At 40.8% G+C, this 23,158-nt stretch overlaps 1 protein-coding gene across 5 annotated transcripts in view; it reads left to right on the top strand.

The window, feature by feature from the left end:
- Nucleotides 1-173: 173 nt before the first annotated feature.
- The window catches only part of LOC141433879 (WD repeat-containing protein 44), a 37,133-nt gene continuing 14,148 nt past the window's right edge, over nucleotides 174-23,158 (top strand). The window contains exons 1-14 of one of the 5 annotated variants that reach the window (XM_074095967.1): nucleotides 174-562; nucleotides 2,374-2,593; nucleotides 3,410-3,528; nucleotides 4,807-4,895; nucleotides 5,498-5,587; nucleotides 7,864-7,983; nucleotides 9,238-9,371; nucleotides 10,281-10,389; nucleotides 12,078-12,200; nucleotides 16,314-16,425; nucleotides 17,883-18,037; nucleotides 18,750-18,870; nucleotides 20,461-20,592; nucleotides 22,728-22,841. In XM_074095967.1, the coding sequence (XP_073952068.1) occupies nucleotides 495-562; nucleotides 2,374-2,593; nucleotides 3,410-3,528; nucleotides 4,807-4,895; nucleotides 5,498-5,587; nucleotides 7,864-7,983; nucleotides 9,238-9,371; nucleotides 10,281-10,389; nucleotides 12,078-12,200; nucleotides 16,314-16,425; nucleotides 17,883-18,037; nucleotides 18,750-18,870; nucleotides 20,461-20,592; nucleotides 22,728-22,841 (1,706 nt within the window). In that variant the 5' untranslated portion in view covers nucleotides 174-494. The remainder of the gene's footprint in view (nucleotides 563-2,373; nucleotides 2,594-3,409; nucleotides 3,529-4,806; nucleotides 4,896-5,497; nucleotides 5,588-7,863; nucleotides 7,984-9,237; nucleotides 9,372-10,280; nucleotides 10,390-12,077; nucleotides 12,201-16,313; nucleotides 16,426-17,882; nucleotides 18,038-18,749; nucleotides 18,871-20,460; nucleotides 20,593-22,727; nucleotides 22,842-23,158) is intronic. The other 4 variants (XM_074095968.1, XM_074095969.1, XM_074095970.1 and 1 more) reach the window with 4 other exon arrangements.

Here is a 23,158-nt window from a genome sequence, read left to right as displayed (position 1 = left end):
CAATTTTTATAATGTTATAATCGCTAGTTTTTTTGTAATAATAAAAAGGACAATTTGATTTATAACTACCTCGAGATAACGAGTCTTGTTAGTGTATGCATGCCCTAATAAACGAAACATTTTTTTGCAAGTTTATTGCATATTATATTTATTATAGAATGCCTTGCCGTCTGATACCCAATGTATTGTTTTGCCTTCAATTCACCCGTTGGTTGGTAGTCATTAAAGCTTATATATAACGAAACCAAAGAAAAGTAAATATTAAATTAGTGGTTTTGACAAGACAATAATAATTGGTCGAAGTCGAGTGCAATTCGGACTGAACTTCCACAGCTGTGAAACGTCAACCTGACAGCACACCTACAACGCCAATGTTGGGAGTCGTTTTTAACTTTCTATTTTTCGTTAAATTCAGCTTTTAGTTGCCTGATGATGTGAATATTGTTTTGTAAGATCAAAACTAGTGCCTGCTGCTTCGCGTTTGCTTCAACACAATGAGCGACAGCAGTGATTCCGAGGAGTTTTACGACGCCGAAGAGCACACACCCATCAAGGGTTCCAAGTAAGTAAATTGTTTACACAATCTTCATTCCTCGTATTTATGAACAAGCTTGGCGTATTCAAGCATTTACGTTGCCTCCTCAGCTGCATATTAGCTCTAAAATGTAATGCTCATTGTTGTTTTTGAGCTTATGATTGAGCAATCAAACTTTTCAACCAGCAGATGGGACTAAGATGATATCACGTCCTTGGTTAGTCAGGCGACTATTGACAGTCTAATGATCCGTAACGTAACTCATTTACATTCTATTGGGTCACATTTTGAGAGCATGGGCTGCAAATTGATGTACTACCATGAGACTTCATGACTCCAGTTTGTGTCAAATAAATAAAGCTTAAGAAGAATTCCCTGACCTATGATAATTTAGTAAAGTCTAGCTTTGTTCCTTGTCTATGTCACAAATGGAAACTTATGGTTTGGGCTTTATGTTGATGAGTCAGTCAGTTTTCAGATTAGATTGTGAGCAATATATTATTAATTGGTATTTCTGAGTATGACTCTATGTGTTGTTTTTGTTTAAATGCATGTAGTTATCATGGCCTAATTATTTAACACATTTGAGTTGAAACAATGCAATTACAGAGGTATAATTATTAGTCCATTTTTGAATTAACAATATTTCATTCATGTTAATTTTGTTTTATTTGTATAGGAAACTTTCTTATTAGATATTTAAGACCTTCTAGAGTTTTCACAAATTTCCTCCAAATTTAACACAACTTTAAATCTTAAAGATTCAAAGCCTCAACAAAAACAGAAAAAAAAAACTTAAAGATATTAAGGTAGCGCCTAGTTTGAAAATTAAATGAAAGGACATTTACCTATATTTAGTATTAATAAAAAAAAGTTTTATTCCTAAATTTTTATAAAATTTTTGCCTTAAATTTTTTCACTATATTATGTTTCTTCTAGTTAAGATTGCGGGATCGCCTTGGATGCGGAAAGCACAAGGCCGGTCTGAATGGAGAGCCTTGGTGGGAGGCCTATGTCCAGCAGTGGATATCTTTCGGCTGACATGATGATGATGATGATGATGATGTCTCTTTGCTAGGTGTGGCATCCTCCAATGCCTACCACTGCTTTCTATCTGCCATTACCACCACTACTACCACCACTGCCAATTAAAGTTACATTATAAATTTTGTTAGATTTAGATAAAAATTTCATTAAGATGTATAAATTCTTTTTCTTTAATATTTGAACGAGGCTTTAGTACACCAAATGTTACTATGTCAGCCTCATGGGGAGCCTCAGTGATATACACCACACTGCAGATATTACACTCCCCCTTGCACTGAAACCAAGTCTTAGGATGCAAAGGCCTGTCTAATGAATCTGTAAATCAGCATCGCTTCTGAAAGCAGTCAACTTAGAATAACATTTACACCTCCATTCAACAAACCCATACCATCGAAATACCTGTCTCTGATGTCCTTATTCTGATCACTTTCCAAAAGAAAATACTCTTAGTGGATGCTTTAGTGCCATACTGTATGTACATAAGAAAAATTATCAAAAAAGAAATAAAGACCCAAGGCCTTTTTCTGCTCACTTTGTCGCCTTACCTCCTAAACCCATCTTGTGGCTACGGTCAAGGAGTATTTCATTGGCCACCATGGAACCATTTCACAGTAAATGTCATGGTGATATCGCATTAATTAACAAGGAAAGTCGTAATGATTTTTCCTTTGAAAAGGTTGCATGGTGGCCAATGAATTAAATTCCTTGAGTACAGTCAAGGATCTGTTTACTGCATATTTCGTATTAGTACTGATATTTTCGTCAACTGTTGATAACCCAACAATTTTCAGGAGATCATCATTATGCCGAAACATAAGTTTAACAGATAGTTTAAAAAAAGACAAAGAAAAAGAAAAACCGGTACCAGTAAAGACTGACTCGTCACTTGTAGAGGCTCCAAGCATAGCACCGAGTATTTCCAACGTACCAGCAACAACGGCTACTGGTGTAGTTGCCAGTACACCTTCTACAGATGTTGCTGTTGAAGATGACAGAACAACTGTTAAAAGTGTGAGTATTAGACTGGTTTTTGAGTATCATGCATTTACTTGTAGAAATAACATGTGTGTTTGAACTCCATTTGACAGAATAACAATGATAAGGCAAGGATTTGGCATTGCACTTGCGCAGTCAGCGGTATCGGCAATTTTTGAAAAATATTAGTTTTTCTTTTACAAATATACAATTTTACTCGCAAATGTGATGGAAAACATTGATATGTCGTCGGGCGGTACTAGTTGTTAGGAATGGTCGACTCATTAACACGCCCTTAGTCTTCGACTTCGGGCTTCTAATAGACTCTCGTTCGTAATTCCTTATTTACAGCCTAAGACACAATTTAGTAAATATATTCAAATTCAAATTTTTACTCCTTTTCAAATTGTATGTAATAAATTCTTAAAATAAGTTAGTTCGAGTTATATGTTAACTCTGTAAAGACAAGCACAGCAATAGTAGTGCATGTGCAATTTAAAATTACAAAATGTCAGCTCAAAAATAAACTAAAAAATATTTTGTTTTTTTCAAATTCTTAGTTAACTTACATGTATATTAGATAAGAGATGAGAAAGAAAGAAAGAAAAACATTTATTCATGACATTTATAAAGCAGATAAAAAGAAAAAAGGAAATCGAGACAAATTTTGAAATGAGATTAGGACAACTTTACTTATGACACCAAAAGCTTAATTGTTAATATTTGCTGTGACTTATTTTTCAAGTGTTTTTCAATAACAAGACACATCAAGATCGTTTACCTTCTTTCTAATGCAAAAAAAGCGAAGTATAGCACTGAATAGCCTGTTATAGAAACACTAATTTGTTCCAGGTGGTACAAGGCAGACGCAGGTTCCAGGAGCTCCGTCGCTGCATGCAGACCGAGGATGAAGAAGAAGGCATTGACGCGTGCTCAGACCGACACAGCTTCAACCTTGAACAGCCCTTCAAGTAAGCATTAGTACATTGTGTCTTAAGGGCGGTAAATAAGGAATTACGAACGAGAGTCTATTAGAAGCCAGAAGTCGAAGCATGCGCCGCAGCGTGCGTGTGCGTGTGGGCCAGTATCGGTACGGGCAATGACTCATACGACCGACCACGGGCTTCATTACAAGCAACATTAAGCACATTAAGGACGAAGGTTTTATTTGGGGGGTTGCAACCAAGGTGTTTACAAGCAAGTGTGATGAAAAACTTTTTTTTTCATTATAATCATAATCAGCTATAGGGCGTCCACTATTGGACATAGGACTCCCCTATCGGCTCGCATACTTGTTGCAAGTCCGAATGTTATGTTTGTCAGAATGATCGTTTGCCATAACTCTTTCTTCTCTTAAACCAATAATTGTTCAGAATTTTTATAGAACAATCCTAACCTAAACATGAAACTACCGTGAGACTCACTCATATTAAATATAATGACCTGGATAACTCATGTCTTAAATCGAGTTTAGCTCGACATGTTTCGGGCTAATCCGTAGCCCTTCGTCTTCGGAGCAACGCGACTCAGCGGCTGCTGCAACACGCGCACACCCTTGCACTTGTTACTCCGAAGACGAAGGGCTACGGATTAGCCCGAAACATGTCGAGCTAAACTCGATTTGAGACGTGAGTTATCCGGGTCATTATATTTAGTCCTAACTTAACCTATAATTTTCTATATTAGACCTTTTAAAAATGGTGATTTGGACAAACATAACGGTATGACTAGCGAAAAGTATGCGAACTACGGGCACTTGAGGTAGGTATCCCATCTTAGGCCTCTAGGTCGGCAACGCATCTGCAATACCCCTGGTGTTGTCCTACTTCCTACTTATATTATAAATGCGAAAGTTTGTGAGTGAGTATGTTTGTTACTCCTTCACGCTAAAACGGCTGGACGGATTTGGATGAAATTTGGTATGTAGATAGCTGGACATCTAGAATAAAACATAGGCTACTTTATTCCGACATTGCCACGGGATAGGGAAGCCGCGGGTAAACCCTAGTTATAAATAAATCCGCGCTCACCCACAAATTATGAGATTTGACATTTCGGAGACCTCACGCTACACTAGCGCCGCTAGCGGCGTATTCATACGCTATAGCCCTCATTGGATGTGGCCTGCATCCACTGTGAACCCGACTTTAACCAGGTCATCCGTTCATTTCGTTGGTGGATACCCTTCGAGATCTTTTCGACTCTAATGGCCAATTCGAATATTTGTATTGTATATTTGTTATTCACAGGGTGATATCGCACGACACGATGAGTCTCCAGAGCATGACGTCACTGGGTCGCATCGGGAGGATACTGAGTGGCGCCTCGGACTCGCACTGTGAGATATAAGCTTATCTATCGTTTGTCCGAATTTTCTTTGCCATAATTATCATTTCGCATAATTATCGTTTGTGATAATGTATGTCAACTCTTTATTGTACAAAAATGAAGAAACAAACACAATTGACAAACGTTGATATGCAAAGGCGGACTTATCCTTTCAAAGAATATTTACCAGTCAACCTTAGAGTTCCTTTGAATGACTCGCTTACTGAGGATTTCGTACAAAGTAGATATGTCAATTTATGTATAAGTTTCTTTGAAAAATAAATAAATAAATAAATACATACGCAATAAATGGCCTTAGCTATAAAAAATCAGTGTATAAATACCAGCTTTTTGTCTTTGACGGTTCTTGAGATACAGCCATGTGACAGACAGACGGACACTGTAGCGACATTTAAAGGGTTCCGTTTGCCATCTTTCGGGTGTAGAACCCTAAATAATACTGCAATAGCTTATGTATGTATGTAAACTCTTTATTGTACAAAATAAGTAACAAACACAATTGACAAACATTGAGATATATGTCCAAAGGCGAACTTATCCCTTTAAGGGATCTCTACCAGTCAACCTTTGAGTGGCTTATCTCTTTTCCAGCGAACCTCCGTGATGCCGCTCAACCGTCAGCTGCTCGGGAGCCTTCCACCATGCCTGATGACCCTGGACCGGTGGAGAGGACTCAGAACGGTAATTATACAACGTGCTATTTTTGACTTCCGTTAACTTTAGTGGAACATTTGACTAGTTAAATCGATTTCAATTACTCCAAGAAAAGTGGCCTGCCTCTTACTGTTAGACAATCAAGAATTAAGATAATTAATAATGAGCAGTAAAATAGTGTTTTTTTTTTACTTTATGAGCTTTTTCAAGTCTTTTTAATTACGAAAGTATTGAGCAAAAATATTTGCCCCAACTGGGAATCAAATCCGGGACCTCAGGCAGCGTAGTCAGGTTCTCTAACTACTTGGCTTGGCTATCCAATTGTCAATTTCATTTTATATACTACAAGTATACTAGTCAAAAGAAAATAAGGACCAAGGTAAAATGAAATCAAAAATAAGTTTGCGTTTTTATCAGAATACAATATTATATTTAACTAATTAACTAAAAGAATTTCTTTGCTCACCCGCAAACTTATGATAGCCAAGTTTATGCAAGATATGCGTGTTCATGTAGTTCCTCCACCTCCACACTGTAAGAACACACACAAATCACACAAACCCATCTATCACCACCACTACACTACACTGACGCGTTTCGAACTCAACCAGAGCTCATCTTCAGAGCAACACAACCATACTACCAGATGTTAGACTAATAAACCACAACAAACGTTCTAATTTGTCACTGTTACTCCTTAAGTATCTATATTTTTTCATTGATATGGACCTCCGCAAAGTAACGTCTGATTCAACAATATATTTAACTAGCTTTTGCCCGCGACTTCGTCCGCGTAGAATTCGGTTATTGTGCGCTGTTCCCTCGGGAACTGTGTGTTTTTCCGGGATAAAAAGTAGCCTATGTCACTCTCTGGCCCATAAACTATCTCTATGCCAAAAATCACGTCGATCCGTCGCTCTGTTTCGACGTCAAAGACGCACAAACATAAAATAAATAAATAAATATCATGGGACACTTGACACCAATTGACCTAGTCCCAAACTAAGCAAAGCTTGTACTATGGATACTAGGCAACGTATAAACATACTTATACTTTTATGTAACCTTTTTGTTTTTCCTTTTTGTACAATAAAGAGTATAAACAAACAAACTTATATAGATAAATACATACTTTATATAAACATACAAACACACACACTTTCACGTTTAGAATATTAGTAACTAGTAGGTATTGAATGAAAATTAGTTTTGTGTTATATTGTATTAATAAAAGCATTTTTAGACAAGGAATGTTGTAAAGAATTATTATTTAATACTATTTTCGTTTTACCAATGAAACTGACTCGCTCACATTTATTTTCTTTTGGATGGTATACTTTTGTCATTCACCCTGTGCTATTATAACCCTTTTAATATTATCATGTCTCCTTTTGAATGTATAATTAAACGCTAGGCTCCGTTGGCTGTAAACCCGCGACACGAGTTTCACGTATGCCCCGCCATTTTGAAAAAAACAACATTACAAGAAAACTTGTTGAAAAATGCGATTTGTAGCGGAAAACTAATAGATCATTATGTACTAAAGCATTTTTGCCCTAGCTGGCACGGAGATGCTTCGCTCGCGCTTAGTGAGACATTAGAAGGCCACCATGTATAATGGCGAAACTATTGTACCATTCAGGACAGGTTAAGCTTTCATTATAATTTCATTGATATGTGACTGCCAGCCAGCTTATCCTATTCTTATCCTATCCTACTAATATAATAAACGCTAAAGTTTGTGAATTGTAAAAAATATATTAGATGAAAAGAATAAAATATTGACATCGAATAGTACAAAGTGGGGGTTAGTATAATTTCGTCTAAAAGCAGCTGGTCTTCGTAGCAAATTAGCAATTGGTCTAAGTAGCAAGTGGTCTGAGTAGCAACTTGTCTTGAGTATCAAGTTATCTAAAATTCTTTGACTCAAAGTCGATGGAGCTCCGCAAGCGGAGCTCCTATTCCGCGTGGCTGAAAGCGCCTTGATGCATCTCTAACCTAACCTGCCTATATTTTTTCAAGTTTTCGACAAAAACAGGTTAGACCCAGTTGCTTTAGACTACTTGCTACTTAGACCAGCTGCTTTTCAGACCAGTTGCTACTTAGACCAGTTGCTTCTTAGACCACTTGCTACTTACAGCTGCTTTTTAGACCAGTTGCTACTTAGACCAGCTGCTTTTTAGACCAGATGCTACTTAGACCAGCTGCTTTTTTAGACGAAATGATACAAACCCAAGCGGGCCACTCATAATTAAGTCCATACCCTCTGACAGCTTCTCACAGCTAATGTGTTACCGTGTCAGTGCTAGCGATGGCGGAGCCCGACGTGATCGCGAGCACCAAGGCAAGTAGCGTGAAGCTCGCCGGGAGCGCCGTTGTCGCGCCCGCCGGCCCCCTCCCACCACCCCGAAGGAAGAAGCGCAGTGAGTAACTAACAACATAGGTGCAGCCTCATGCGGCCGCTCGTCGCTCGTTTGCAGCGACAAATCTAGAATAGACTAGTTTATTAAAATACAAATTACAAGATTACAAAATGATCAACATTATCCCGTAAGTACCTAACTAGGCTGATCTTGGCACTCAGGTTAAAAATCAGACAGATAAGTAGAATACCCCCCGCATAGTGCAGTTAAAACTATATACAGTTAAAGAACAAATGAGATGTAGATGAGGCAAAATAACATTACAATCTGGTCACGCGACCCTGTTTTGAATTTCCTGCGACTCAAAAACATGGCTGCTTGCAGAAATGATCTTGGTCTTGGAAGCTCATTTAGTGGCAGTGGTACAAATAAATGAAATCGGAGTGAATGAAAAAAAAAATTGGGAAATTGACGAGATATCTTTTGTTCTTCCCAGCGATAAAACTCAACATTTTTAGCTTTGTCGCTATATGTCACGTGACCAGATTTGTCGCTGCAAATGAGCGACGAGTGGCTGCATGAGGCCCCACTTTAATATTAGTATATCAAACTGATACCATTTCGCTGTTGTAAATTCCCTACTAGGGAATTTACTAGAATAATCTATGGAGAGGACTGTAAACCTACCAAACCTATAAACCCTAACACCTACTGCCCTAAACAACCCTAAAGCCCTGATTCCCTAACCCTACCATAGATTCAATACATATAAATAAATATAATTCACTCGCTTGATAAAATTATGCGAATTCATTTTATAACAGTTAAAGTTATAGTTAATAATGTTATGCATATTTCAATTATGCGTATTCACTATTATGCTAAATAAGAGTTATGCTTCTTTATAATTATGCAAGTTCGCTGTTATGCACAATTATGTTATGCGAATTCATATTAGGACAATTAATGTTATGCGAAATAAGGTGCACCCAGCTATCTTACTAACAAAACGAAATTAACTGTCGTCTCCATTTGTAATCATAACCAACACATGTCATAAAGTATTGGGTGGGTCAAAAATATTTTCGCCGTCTTGCTTTGTCCCTGAAAAAAAGTGCCGAAGTATATTTTTTTGTATGGGACATAATGGCATTTTTAATTTATCTCTAGCTACACCGAAAAAGAGAAAAAAATGGTACACCATATATATTTTTTTTGTTAGTTATAACATGTTGTAAATAATTTCGTAACAGAGTAGTCAAACACACACTAACGCCTGATGCATATTATTCTGATATTTATTCTTTGTTGTAGACAAACTGTATGGGTCTCAGTCCCTCTCGACGACGGACGGGGACAACTTAAGTATCTGCACCACGGACACGGACGACTATAGATACGTGCCGCGAAGGGTGCCTGACAAGCAGCTGGAATCTCTCATAGTCGAGGTAAGGTCTTTGTCTTCGAGAAGCTATCATCATCATGCCAGCCTAAATACGTGCCACTGCTGACAGGCCTCCTCTCAGAATGTGAGGGCTTGGGCCGTAGTCCCCACGCGGGTCCGGTTCGGATTGGAAACTTCACACACCATTGAATTGCTTCTCGGGTTGCACAGGTTTCCTCGCAATTTTTTCCTTCATCGTAAAGCTCTTGGTGAGACTATTTTATATACGCAGCTTCGTACGCGTAAACCATTAGGCCTTGGCATTGAATTCAAATTCCTGAATTTTGCAAAAATTCCCGTGAGAATTCCCAAAATGGCGGTTCGTTAAAAAAAATCGCGCCAAATTTTATGTCTCTAATCGTAGCGGCCGTAATGTTAACTCGTGCATTAACCCCATTTTTCCCTCGACGCGTCTATCTCGCCGTACCGGCTCGGGTGAATGGATACGAAAGTCTCGGGTAAAGGCGCGGCCGACATGCAGTCGCTCGACGCTCATTTCCAGCATCAAATCGTGACATATAGCGATAAAGCTGAAAATGTTGAGCTTTATCGCTGAAAAAAAAAACCTCTTCAATTTCGGCAAAAACACTATTCTTTTTTTTTCATTCGCTCCGATTTCTTTTATTTGTACCACTGCCACGACTGCTACTAAATGAGATTAACAAATCAGCTTCCAAGACCAAGATCATTCCTGCAAGAAGCCATCTTGTCGCTGCTGCTCGACGCGGCGACTTGAAGCTACTTTTTTGAGTCGCGGGACATTCAAAATGGGGTCACGTGATTAGATTTATCGCTGCAAACGAGCGACGAGCGACTGCATGTGGCCGCACCTTAAAATGGCTCTTTTTATGCTCTTATTGTACAATCTATAGTGACTTTGACTTTTTAAAATACAAAAAAAAAATTGTTCCAGCCGATGCCGTCTTCGCCGCAGAGTGCAGCGCTGCCGAGCCCGGCGAGCACCATCGAATCCCTGACCAGGGAGTTCCAGGATTCGCTGGAACTCTCCAACTCTAAATACGGTGAGGATTTATTCTGAAGCTAGTCAGGGAAATTGAATCGCGTACGAGGGACCTTTTCGCAGCCAATATCACGATAATTACTTTAGCAGACATATACAAGGTGTTATACTGACTTAGCAAAACACACGAATATTTTTTGAAGTAACAAAGGTATTCGAAAATAAATGCAACCAACTAACTTAAAATGAAAAAATAATTTAGGGGTCGCTGAGGTTTTCAGTTACTTAATTAACACTGTTAATAGGGAATATTACTGCAATTTTATCCCGTCAGAGTGCAGCACTACCACATACCATATAACCGCTGAACCGATTCAGACGAAATTCAGTATACAAATAGTTTGAGTCCCGGGGACGGACATAGGATAGTTTATAACCCCGAAAATTGCATAGCTCCCGCGGGATAGCGATAAACAATCTACGCGGACGGATTCGCGGGCAACAGCTGGTATTTGATAAAATTCCAACGGGGTAGGCAGATACTACATCCTTCCACTTGCTACGATCCTGGCATACAACTCTCGCTTCCTCTACATTCATCAATCTTTTCATGCATGCAAGTCGGTTTAGAGTACTCCTGACCCGACCTTTCTTCAGAACGTCCCCGATTTGATCGTGGTACGTTCGTCTAGGCCTTCCTCTCCCAACATTCCCATTCTCGCTCGTCTTATAGATCTGCCTAGTCAATCTGTTTTCATTCATTCTCTCAACATGCACAAACCATGATTGGTTTTTTGGAGTCTTTTTGTATTTTTTATTTCAACTCCAAATTTGTTACTTTTACGGGTATCCCGTGAAACCATATCGAAAATACAAACTGAGACATGGATGCACAGAAAAACCAGAAAAAGAGACCAGCACTGGGAATCGAACCCAGGTCCTCAGCATTCCGTGCTGCGTGCTATAACCCCTACACCACTGCTGGACAGGAATCTAGACACGATTTTTTCCTATGCATACATATCTCAGGTTGCTTATTTCTACTTTGCTACTTAAGCAGCAGCACTAGCGACATCTATGTGGCGTCGACAGACGTCACACTCTTTCGGAACCAACCGCTCACCCAGACAAGAGATGTCGCTACTAATCAAATTAATTTGCTGGGTTCGATTCCCAGTGCTGGTCTATCTTTCTGGTTTTTCTGTGCATCCATGTCTCAGTTTGTATTTTCGATATGCCCAAACCATCCAAGCATCCCTTTCTCAATCCGTGTGCCTATACCTTCATTTACACCACAGCGTTCCCTTATCGCACTATTTCTAATTCTGTCACTCAATTTCACACCTAACATACTTCTTAACGCTCTCATTTCTACCGCATTTATTCTCCTCTGATGCCTTTCCTGCCACACCCAACTTTCACTTCCATACATGAGTGTTGGTACCAGCACCCCTCTATGCACAGCCAGACGAGCTCTTTTGGAGATTTTCTGGCTATTCATAAAGGTGTGCAACGCTCCATTCACTACGTTACCAGCCTTTACTCTCCTTTCAATATCACTATCACACTTTCCATCCCTAGTAAACATCGATCCCAGGTACACAAGTTCATTCACTTGCTCCAAGTTTTCGTCACCAATCCGGACACGCAACGTACCGTTTAATGCACCTGCGCACCTCGTGTCGCTGGTGTCTATAGGCGGCGGGGATTGCCTCCTAAAGTCTTTTAATTAGCTTTATAATTGGGCAGCTCACGACAAGTCATCAATGAGTCATGAGTCCCGAGCGTCCTCTCGCAGCAGTACGGGTACGTCGCTGAACAAACAGAGGACCGCGCCGGATTCAACGCTGGACATCAAGGAGGCTGTTAGAGGTATGTGTCACCATCATATCAGCCCTTAGAGCAACGCGGGGTTCCTGCGGAAGGGAGTAGCCATTCGCCGCGTTCCCCTCTGTCAAAGTACAAGCCCAACTGGGCATACGAATTTCATGAAACAAGGCGCGCTCGGATTTCAAACTAGACCGAATCGAGTCGTGCGAGTGAACGCTGCAGTGCTAAAAATGGCGAATTGTTCAGTTTTCTGCTGTAAAAAGAGATCTGCGACATCAAGCTTGCAAAAAGATGGTGTTACATTTCACATGTTAGTAAATTGCTATCGTATTATTGCTATTTAATTACTAAACAACAAAGTCGTAAATTTTATCACAATATTATTGTCGGATTCGTTTAGCAACATCGAATCCGCTCTCCGTACAAATTTCGGATCGGTCAAGCGATAAATCCGACTTCTCGCCAATGAACAGCTTGTCAATGTGTGAGATTTGAGTCATCTGTAAACTAATTATTAGTGTAAGTATTTGTTGGATTATTTATGTGTTTACATCGTAATTACAGTCAAGTGGCAGTTTTGTTTTTGCATGTAAGTGTGCGGAGCTGCACTTGTGTGCACATTTCCCCCCGCAACAAACGCCAGAACTATTTTAAAGGTAATCTACCGCTAAGGGTGCTCCCTTCCGATATGAAGCCCGCGTTGCTCTAAATATCAGCCTTAGCACGTATTGTTGGACAGAGGCCTCCCCCATAGACCTCCAGTTGCTTCGGTTGGAAGCGGCCTGTGAACCAAGCTTAAGGCTGTATTTGCGCCCTAGGTTTTTGAAGGTTAGAAGTATCTGGTTCTTCTTTGATAAAAATTGTAGTAAAATTAAAGATGTTTAATTATTGAGATAATAGTATTTTGTGCAACTGTATCGTAATAGGGGTCCTTAAAACACGTAGCCGAGTTTCATAATAGGGTCACATGACTGTTTTAAGGCCTAATTACGTACAGTTGAATACAATATTTTATCTATATCCATATATTAAATCCTCTATCATGTGTTCAAGAACCATTGTGAATGACCTGCATTAACGAGAACTAGGTAGGTATGTCTGCCCCACGAGCTGCGCCCGCTGAGCGCGCGACGTGCTGCTGCTCGTGCGCCCCCCCCCCCGTGCTGTAATAACTAACTAACTAATTTGGCTCAGGGACCCAAAGAGGGTCTTGGCCTCCGAAACGAGAGCACGCCATCTGTCCCGATCGTGCGCAGCCTCTTGCCAGTTGTCGACTTGGAGACGTCGCAGATCCGCCTGGACACTGTCCTCCCAGCGGTACCTGGGTCGCCCAACCGGGCGGCGACCAGCCGGTCGTCCCACGTACGCTCTTTTGGCAGCCCGATCCTCTCCCATTCGTAGTAGGTGGCCGAACTAGCGAAGTCTGTGTGATTTTGTTACGCCGATGATGTTGGGTTCAGCCACCAGCTCCTGGATCTCTCTGTTTTTACGGATCCTCCACGTACCGTCGTCTCTCTTGACAGGTCCCAGGATCCCGGATCAGGTCCCGTGCTGTAATGATGTATGAAATCTCATTACGATACAGCCGTGCTCATAATGGAATCCAATGGTGTAATGCTGGTCATTACCTATGGTTTTTGAACGCATAATTGAAGATTTACTATATGGGTGTAGATAATAGTACATTACTGCAGAGGCCATGAAGTAAGGGATTGATGGACGAGTTCGGGGTAGACGGCCGAGTCGTAGACGAGGCCGGATAAAACGAGTCCAGCAATCCCTGTTCTGGCCGAGGTTTGTATAGTGCTTTTCTCAAACAACGTGAGGAAATATTTCATCCATCCATCCATCCATCCATCCGTCCGTCCGTCCATCCGTCCGTCCGTCCGTCTGTCCCATCCACCGTCTATCCATCCGTCCATCCAACCGTCCATCCATCCGTCCATCCATCCATCCATTCATCCGTCCATCCAGCCATCCGTCCGTCCATCCGTCCGTCCATCCGTCCGTCCATCCATCCATCCGTCCGTCCATCCATCCGTCCGTCCATTCATGCATCCGTCCATCCATCCGTCCGTCCATCCATCCGTCCGTCCATCCATCCGTCCGTCCGTCCATCCATCCGTCCGTCCATCCATCCGTCCGTCCATCCATCCGTCCGTCCATCCATCCGTCCGTCCATCCATCCGTCCGTCCATCCATCCGTCCAACCATCCATCCGTTCATCCATCCATCCGTCCATCCATCCGTCCGACCGTCCGTCCGTCCGTCCGTCCGTCCATCCATCTATCCGTCCGTCCGTCCCTCCGTCCGTCCGTCCGTCCGTCCGTCCGTCCGTCCGTCCGTCTGTCCGTCCATCCATCCATTCATCCATCCATCCGTCCGTCTGTCCGTCCATCCTTCCATCCATCCATCCATCCATCCATCCATCCATCCATACATCCATATATCACATCGCATCGCATTGCAGTATCGCAAATGCTTACAGAGTAGTGGTGGTTGGCTGTTCGTAATTTTTCCTTTGTCAGTTTAATGTTAGTAAGCAAATTTAAAAAGTTAGAGCAGCGGACAATAATGGATTTTCATACATACTTCATGGACTAGGCCAAGAAGTAATGTAGGGAGGTGGTAGGGAGCCATAAATGAGAAACTTCATGTCTCCATTTCGTGACATTAACGCATACATTTCCGAGCATGTTTGAGAAAAAGTACAATATTAAATGCAGACAGTTCGAGATGCGTTCGATCCGGTGATGATATTTGAATTGTTCTTTAGACGCGCCAATCGCCTGTCAGTTATAACAGTTTTAGTGGCGATAGGGATGTGTTCTCAACAGCTGTGTGTCAACGAGAGATGTGCGAGCATTACAAACGCTTTATTTAACTCGCCGCGCTCCGCTCAGCTGTTTCCACTAGAGATGAGCTGTGCGAGGATAGGTAAATGAAGCGTTTCTATTGGTTACTGAAACAGCAGTGTAACTACGAAACTCGAAGTTCGTATCGTACCGTCCCTCTCGCTCTCGTATTAAATAGTATAAGTGTCAGAGGGACAGCACGACACGAACTTCGAGTTTCGTAGTAGCCCTGCTGGTTCCTCGCAACACATCTCACTTCTTTTGCGGAAAACTGGAATGCAACCTAACACCATCATGTCCGATACACTGATTTAACGATTAAATTTTGAAGATCAATCATCATCATCATCCCAGCCTATATACACGTCCCACTGCTGGGCACAGGCCTCCTCTCAGAACAAGAGGGCTTGGGCCGTAGTTCCCACGCGGACCCAGTGCGGATTGGGAACTTCACACGCACCATTGAATTGCGTCGCAGGTTTGTGCAGGTTTCCTGACGATGTTTTCCTTCACCGCAAAGCTCGTGGTAAATTTCAAATGTAATTCCGCACATGAATTTCGAAAAACTCAGAGGTGCGAGCCGGGGTTTGAACCCACGACCCTCTGCTTGAGAGGCGATAGGTCAAACCACTAGGCTACCACGACTTGTTTGAAGATCAATAAATTATCTAAATTAATATAATTTGAAAATGTTACAAAGCAAAAGTCGCTTAATTATGCGAGTAGAATCGAGCCTTGAATCTAAAGTTCCATGATCAGAGGGGAATTTTCTTTAAATAGCGCTAAAATTATTTTCTTTCACATTTAGGTGATTCTGGTTTTTTCTTACTCAGACTCACAAGCACTATTGATTTTGACGAAGAAAAAAAGGTCCCCAATTTACCATAAAATTTCCATGTGTCCATTTCGTAACGACCCATATAAACTGTATAAGAATACTGTTGTGTTTCGCCGTGGAGAGTAAGACAGCCGGTGAAATTACTGGCACATGAGGTATCCCATCTTAGGACTCTAGGTTGGCAACGCGTCTGCAATACCCCAGGTGTTGCAGATGTTTATGGCCGGTGGCGATCTCTTACCCTCAGGGGACCCATTTGCTCGTTTGCCATCCAGTTGAATAAAAAAAAATAAAAAAATAGACAAAATTGTCGAAAAAAATAGGGGCACATTTTTTCTTCATCCAAATCAGTAGTGCTCGTGATTCTGAGTAGGGAGAACCCAGAATTACATAATCCTGAAAAAAAAATTGCGCCATTTAAAGTGATAATGCCCTGAGACGCCCTGATGTGACGGTTGTCAGGCGAATACGTGGTGCGTCCCGCGGACGACGAGCTCGCGCGCAGCGGGACCCGCACGCACAGCGAGGGACGCCAGCGCCCCACCGGACACTCCAGCCTCGGGAACAACAACAGGCGAGTACGGCACCGGCTTGTGCCCAAGACATCATCATCATCCCAGCCTATATACGTCCCACTGCTGGGCACAGGCCTCCTCTCAAAACAAGAGGGCTTGGGCCGTAGTTCCCACGCGGGCCCAGTGCGGATTGGGAACTTCACACGCACCATTGAATTGCTTCGCTGTTTTGTGCAGGATTCCTCACGATGTTTTCCTTCACCGCAAAGCTCGTGGTAAATTTCAAATGTAATTCCGCACATGAATTTCGAAAAACTCAGAGGTGCGAGCCGGGGTTTGAACCCACGACCCTCTGCTTGAGAGGCGATAGGTCAAACCACTAGGCCACACGGCTTATCCGCGACAAACCTGCTGGAAAATCCGGGTATAGGTAGCCCCGAGAGTTGAGATGAATAATTACACACACATAACAAAGCACTGATAGGCCAATAGACTTGGATTTTTTTCGAAGTAGAACCGTTTTAATACCTTTCATCATCATCATCATCATCATGTCAACCGAAAGATGTCCACTGCTGGACATAGGCCTCCCCCAAGGCTCTCCACTCAGACCGATCTTGTTTGATACCTTTATTTGGTCCTAAATGCGTGTGATCCGAGTTTTCCCTTTTCCAGGAGGTGTGTATAACTTTTGGGAGCCAGCGAAAGTTTTGCTCTTTTTGACTCAAATATGACGCATTAATATAAAAAAAAACGTTACGACTTGCTTTGATCAGTGAACACCTCATCCCAATACCGCCCGCCCAAATTTAGGTCGTGACCCGAGGTTAAGAATTTTGCTTTATAATGTATTAGCCTCGTAAGTCCTCGTGTACTTTATAAAGTACAAATCAATTGTAAGAATAAGTGTCGAATGTACCATCAGCCAAATAAGTGGTCTATCAATTTTTAAACAAGTTCCTATCAAATGAATACGTCGCTAAAGTCGAACTTTCAAGTTGACAGGCACGTCTATTGGCATTATTGTTTTATGACATGCAAACGATTATCAAGTTTAGGGTGGTAGACCACATATTTAGCTGATGGGATATTTGGAAATAATTCCGATCCGTATTAGCGATTTCTCAAATAGCGAACCTACTGTGTTAAAAATAAAGTTGTGTAAATACTTGTGATGTATAGATATTATCATATAATAATAATATAAATCTGTTTAAAAAAATATATATACCTCGTTGAGTTTCTTGCCGGATTCTTCTCAACAGAGGCTTTTCCAAATCGGTGGTGGTTTTTTTTTTTTACATTCATAAGTGCTATTGTTATATCCTAAATTGAATAAAGATATTTTGACTTTGACTTTGGTACTAGGTGGAGTACAAATTTTTCAATGAAATAAGAACTTTAAGTTTATTTAAGTAATTTCCAATATCACAAAACTTATAATTCTCCTCTGGTCTGTAGAACTATGTATGGTAAAAAAGTCGGGACTTACGAGGTTATCGTTGTTTCAACATAGGCGTAGCAACTCTGAGTCTCTCGGCGGGTGTCGGCGGCGCTCGGCCGGCGACGAGGCGGCGCTCGGGCTGGCGCTGCGCACGCGCAGCACGTCCCCGCCGCGCCTCACCGACATGCAGATACTCGAACAAGTCACCGTACTCAACCTGGACACAGGTACACGTGTACACGTACGGTCCACTTCATAAACTCGGGACCAAAAATTTGATCAAACTTCTACGCCGTTAATAATAGAGTCGTGTTCAGATATTTTTGTTCAAAAGTTTCCTCACTAGTTTCAGCCATATCCGGATATACGATTTTTTCGAACCGGGGCAAATCCTTGATGGTGGCGCCCCCTTCTTTCAGTGTTTGAGAAAAACTGCCGCCCTGGGCAAGTACCCCGGTTCGCCCCCCCCCCCCTCTTAGATCTGGGGCTGACAAGTTTATGAACTTGACTGTACTATCGAACCTTTTCGTACAAAAAGTCATAGTGACATCGCATTGCTTGACATGGGATTTTATTATATCACTTACCCCCTATTTCACCACCCATTGATTAAATTGATCTGACGGATAAATGTGATGCCGTCTCTGTTTGTTTTGTTGGAATAGACGGAGACGCGATGCCGTCGTTTATCCGTCAAATAAAATTAGTCTTCAAAGAACGTTCTACGGTAAGTCAGGAATCTAATGGTTCGACAGTATAGTCCTTGAACAAGTTTCAACCTGCACAGTGCCACGCGCGCGCTTGAATTAACTTGATTTCATTGTACGTAAAACTTGACGGAATATCCATCAGCCGGATATACGACTATCCGGCCAACGGTCCCGCGGATATCCGGTATCCGGCTAACTGCGGACAGTCTCTAATAACCGTAACTTTCAGGCGAGCGCGTCCCGCTGAGCGTGGCTGAGCACAAGCTGCCGCAATGCATCAACCCGCTCAGCTTGCATATCATGCGGCTCACTTCGGAGTACATCGGACGGGATAACGACGAGAACGCCAGGTATAATATTGTTGTATTGGTGCTGTTTATAACACTTAAACTAGTTTTACCTATAAGCTCTCGAACAGAGGATCGTGGGTTCGTTTGAAAAACACGAGCATAGGTTTGAAAGAAGGCATCGTGAGGTAACCCGTTCCTACGAAGGATTTTACTAATATGCTAGGTGTGTGATGTTCACGGGTCGATCAACTTTTTCTTGTCACTCGTTACGGTCTCCTGAGTCACTTTTTAAACCATAAGTTTAAAGGATTCAAATTTTCTAAACTTGCATTTTTGTGGTAGTTTTAAGCCCCTTCTATAATTGGTCTTCTAACAAGCATGTCAGTATAATGTAACACAATATTTCTTCTATTAAACTGCACTACTTTTGTCCCCTCGCTGACGGGACAATAACAACAAGAAATAGTTGATCCGATCCGTACTGGGTCGCCGAATTCTGAGTTGTCTGTGCCCTACTGTGGGACGTATTATAAGCCTAGATGATCGACCGAATGCATATCGCTATTCTTCCTACCGACTACTCGGCGAAACGAATAATAGGCGTAACGAAATTATACCAAACGTAGCTCGGCCAAAAGAAAAATCTGCCTATAGTTGTCTGCCAAATGAAACTCTGCGTAATTAAACACGGCGAAACGACAGGTCACCCTACTATATCGATGTAAATATCATTTATTTTGTTACTTGTAAATATGTCATGATTTCTATAGGTATTAGTACTCTTTGGTCATGATCCGTTATGGCGACAAAATATAAAGAGAACCGACGTTGTCACGGCGGTTTTTTTACGGTTTGTGCTAGTGTCGCCCCCTGCGCAGAGCTTTGCCTAATATGCCCTATTAACGAAAGAAAAAAATACCTAGCCCTTTCGAACCCAGCCGATACAATCGTGCAGGTTAATTTTAATTACATTTGAATTTGACATGGATTGTATATAAGGTCCACTGTCGTAAAGCTTACATTTGAATTTGAACTTGACATGGATTGTACAGTCAGAGTAAAAAAAAGGTTCGTCACCTTAAGATCTATTTTCCTTTGCTCAGTATGAGCGATAATCTGCTTTACCAATTGAGCATGACATACTGCATCAAACTGTCAACCTGCTAAACATAATCTTGTTTAAAGGTGACCATAGCAACCCTACCACTACACCTTGAACCTGACAATTAAATAGAACATTATTTTATTCAAACTCTTAAAGGTTTGGTATTGATATGAAACTAGATATATGTTAGAGGTTTATACTATTTTGGCCCTTATTATCATGTCAAGTAAGTATAATTTGATATGCCCTTGTCTACTTAGTGCTTTGGTTTCAAGACGTACTAAGAGTCTATGACTGTATAAAGGAATCAATTTAATAACTGACGAAGGTTTTCCTACTCCCACTGTACATAAAGTCCACTGTCGTAACCTTTTTTCATACTCGGCTGGGTTCTAAAGGGGTATAATAATATTTTTAGATAATTGAACTGATGGAGTAATTAGATCTATTTCGGAAACCGGCCTATTCTTTGCATTGTCGCTATGTTTTATTTGTTTTTAATACTAATCAGACGTCGAGATTGGCTTTAACACTAACATTTTCAGCCCAGAAGTGGTACAAAAGACTTCGTGGCGTAAGAGACTGTCTATTGGTCTCTATGGAGCGGCATTTATGAAGAAATCCATAACCGATTCTGTTATGCGACCTGTGGAGTCAGAACTCAGTTTAAAAATTAGGTTTACTTTTTTTTAATTTTTTTCATTAAGTACGTACATTTCATTTTCCATTTTTTTTTAGGTTTGTGTGTTTAGTTTTGTATCTTATTTTACGAGTATATCTGTAAACGAGCATTCCTATATATTTATTTATTTCGGGGATTCCGGAAACGTCTCTATTTCATCGAAATTTGCTATGTGGGGGCTCTCAGTGTTTTCGACTTGTTTTTTTTTGTTTTTTGTTGTTGTTTTTGTGTTTTTTTATTCGTGTAAATTTTACACGCAGTATGATCGGTAATTTCGATTGTTCCGTTAACAGCCTGGTACAATCGAGTTCATAAACTTGTGAGCCAAAATTTGATAAAAATATCTGAACACGCTTCTACGCCGTTAACAATAGAGTCGTGTTCAGATATTTTTGATCAAATTTTTGCTCGCAAGTTTATGAACTCGACTGTAGCTCAGCGGTATGGCGTTGGGCTTGCCAACTGTAAGTCTAGTTCAAATCTAGGTCAGACATAAATTCAACCGAATACATTTTTTTCTACGCTGAAAATGGCCTATCGATATTTTCATAGGATATAGAAAAAAGCGTCAAATAAAGTTTTGTTAGACTGTAAAATGGACTTTTCACTTCTCATGCTCGTAACATTCGTGTTTATGCTGGATCTAGGCGACATAAAATGACTTTTTATGCTCTAGTGCATAAAGTAAAATCTTCGTCTAAAACCAAGGCAATCAGGCCTAAAAAGCCACAAACAAAAAAGTTTCAATGTATTTTTTTAATAATTTTTAATTTGTATAAAACTAAAAATCAATCAAATCAACCAAATTAAATAAATAAAACTAAATATACCTAGTAAGTGAACAATGTTTCCTCTGTTGTTATTTCAACGCTGAAAAGCAGAGTGTAAAACTCGAGCATTAAACCCATTTTACCCTCGACGTGTCTGTCCACCCTCGCCGTACCCGAGCCGGGGGTGACTACATGAACGTCTCGGGTAAAATAGCTCGTTTAATGCTCTTGTTGTACAATCTACTATTGCCTACGAGCGTGGTTTGAACTTGTTTGAAGGTTTTATTTTTGTAAGAGTTTGTAGGAATCTAAATGTCCCTTTAACACAGGCGTTGAACCTTTTGGTTCTAACGGCAAACTTTTTTATCAAAGTTTCACGGCACACCATTAAAAAAAGCCAAGTGCGAGTCGGACTGGCGCGTAAAGTACCTAAAGGGTTCCGTATAGGATACCCATAATATGTATAACATAGCGGACTGCGGAGGCTTATTAATAGGGTCTCGTTGACACCTTTTATACGAATCGTATACACTTCGCACACCGTTTGAAAACCTCTGCTTTATCATAACATACATTTTGTTTTACATAATTATTGATTATCGACCCATCCCATTTGTATATTTTTCGTTTTCAATTTATTTGTTCTTTTGGATTTTTTCTTAGTGTGCTTTTGTTATGTTGGTCAATTTGGACTTGTTTACGTTTTCGTTTAGTTTTATTTTTGTATTTTAAAGTCGCTAAATTATGAACACGAGTGGTTTGCTGTTTGAAAACACTTTGATTTAGAATTTATTTTAGAGAAATTGAAAAATATAATAATTTAACTGTAGCTAGTTAGTAATGATCAAAGAAAAAGAGATAATTATATATAATTATATATAGTAGTAGAAGCTATTAAAATTTATTGAAAATTAATCAGTTTTTAGGGTTAAAATTAAAAGGTTTTTATTAGAGCTGTAATTTGGAATTATTTGTCAATAGTGTTTAGATTTTAGAAAGTCGTGGACGCCTAGTGGTTGGACCTCTTAAGCAAAAGACCATGCTTTCAATTCTTGGCTCGCACCTTTGAGTTTTTCGAAATTTGCCATGAGCTATACGGTGAAGGAAAGCATTTTGAGGAAACCTGCTCAAATGTGTGAAGCAATTCAATGTGTGTGAAGTTCCCAATAAGCAAAGGCCCTCGCGGGAACTACGACCCAAGCCCTCTCATTGTAAGAGGAGGCCTGTGCCCATGTTTTTGCTATAATTCCAGAAATGTACTATTTTTTGTCCCGGGTTCGTCTGCCTATTCGTCCGTGTCGTGTTCAAGGACGTCTATGTTTTACTATCATTTTAATATCACTTTAATATCACTTTGCAGGGAGACAGACGAAGAGAGTGAGAGCGTCTGCGCAGGCGGCGGTGATGACGACGCCAAAGAGGCTAAACGTGACGCCGCCGACACCAAGAATACTATACGGAAGAAGACTGAAAAGTGAGTACCTGTTTTTTTACATAAAACTGACCTGTGGTTGACCATCTAAACTGATGGAAAGTGCAGATGATGCCAAAAGTGTATCTCAATGGTGCAATAACAGCCTATTCACTCTAGCCTTGAAGAGCCCTAGGTTGTATCTATTGAATTTAAATGGCTGACAGGCCTGCCTCACATTGGGTCACTATTACAAACCATTTTATTTAGTAGTGCATAAGCTATGTGCTACGTCTGCCGCATGAATCCGGATCGCTGGGCCAAAGTAATCACCAAGGAGCGGAATTCCTCATAGCAAAAATCAAACATCAAAAAGATTG

This window comes from Choristoneura fumiferana, chromosome 13 (genome assembly GCF_025370935.1).
Source record: "Choristoneura fumiferana chromosome 13, NRCan_CFum_1, whole genome shotgun sequence".
NCBI lineage: Eukaryota > Metazoa > Arthropoda > Insecta > Lepidoptera > Tortricidae > Choristoneura > Choristoneura fumiferana.
This window is presented reverse-complemented; position numbering and strand designations above follow the sequence as displayed.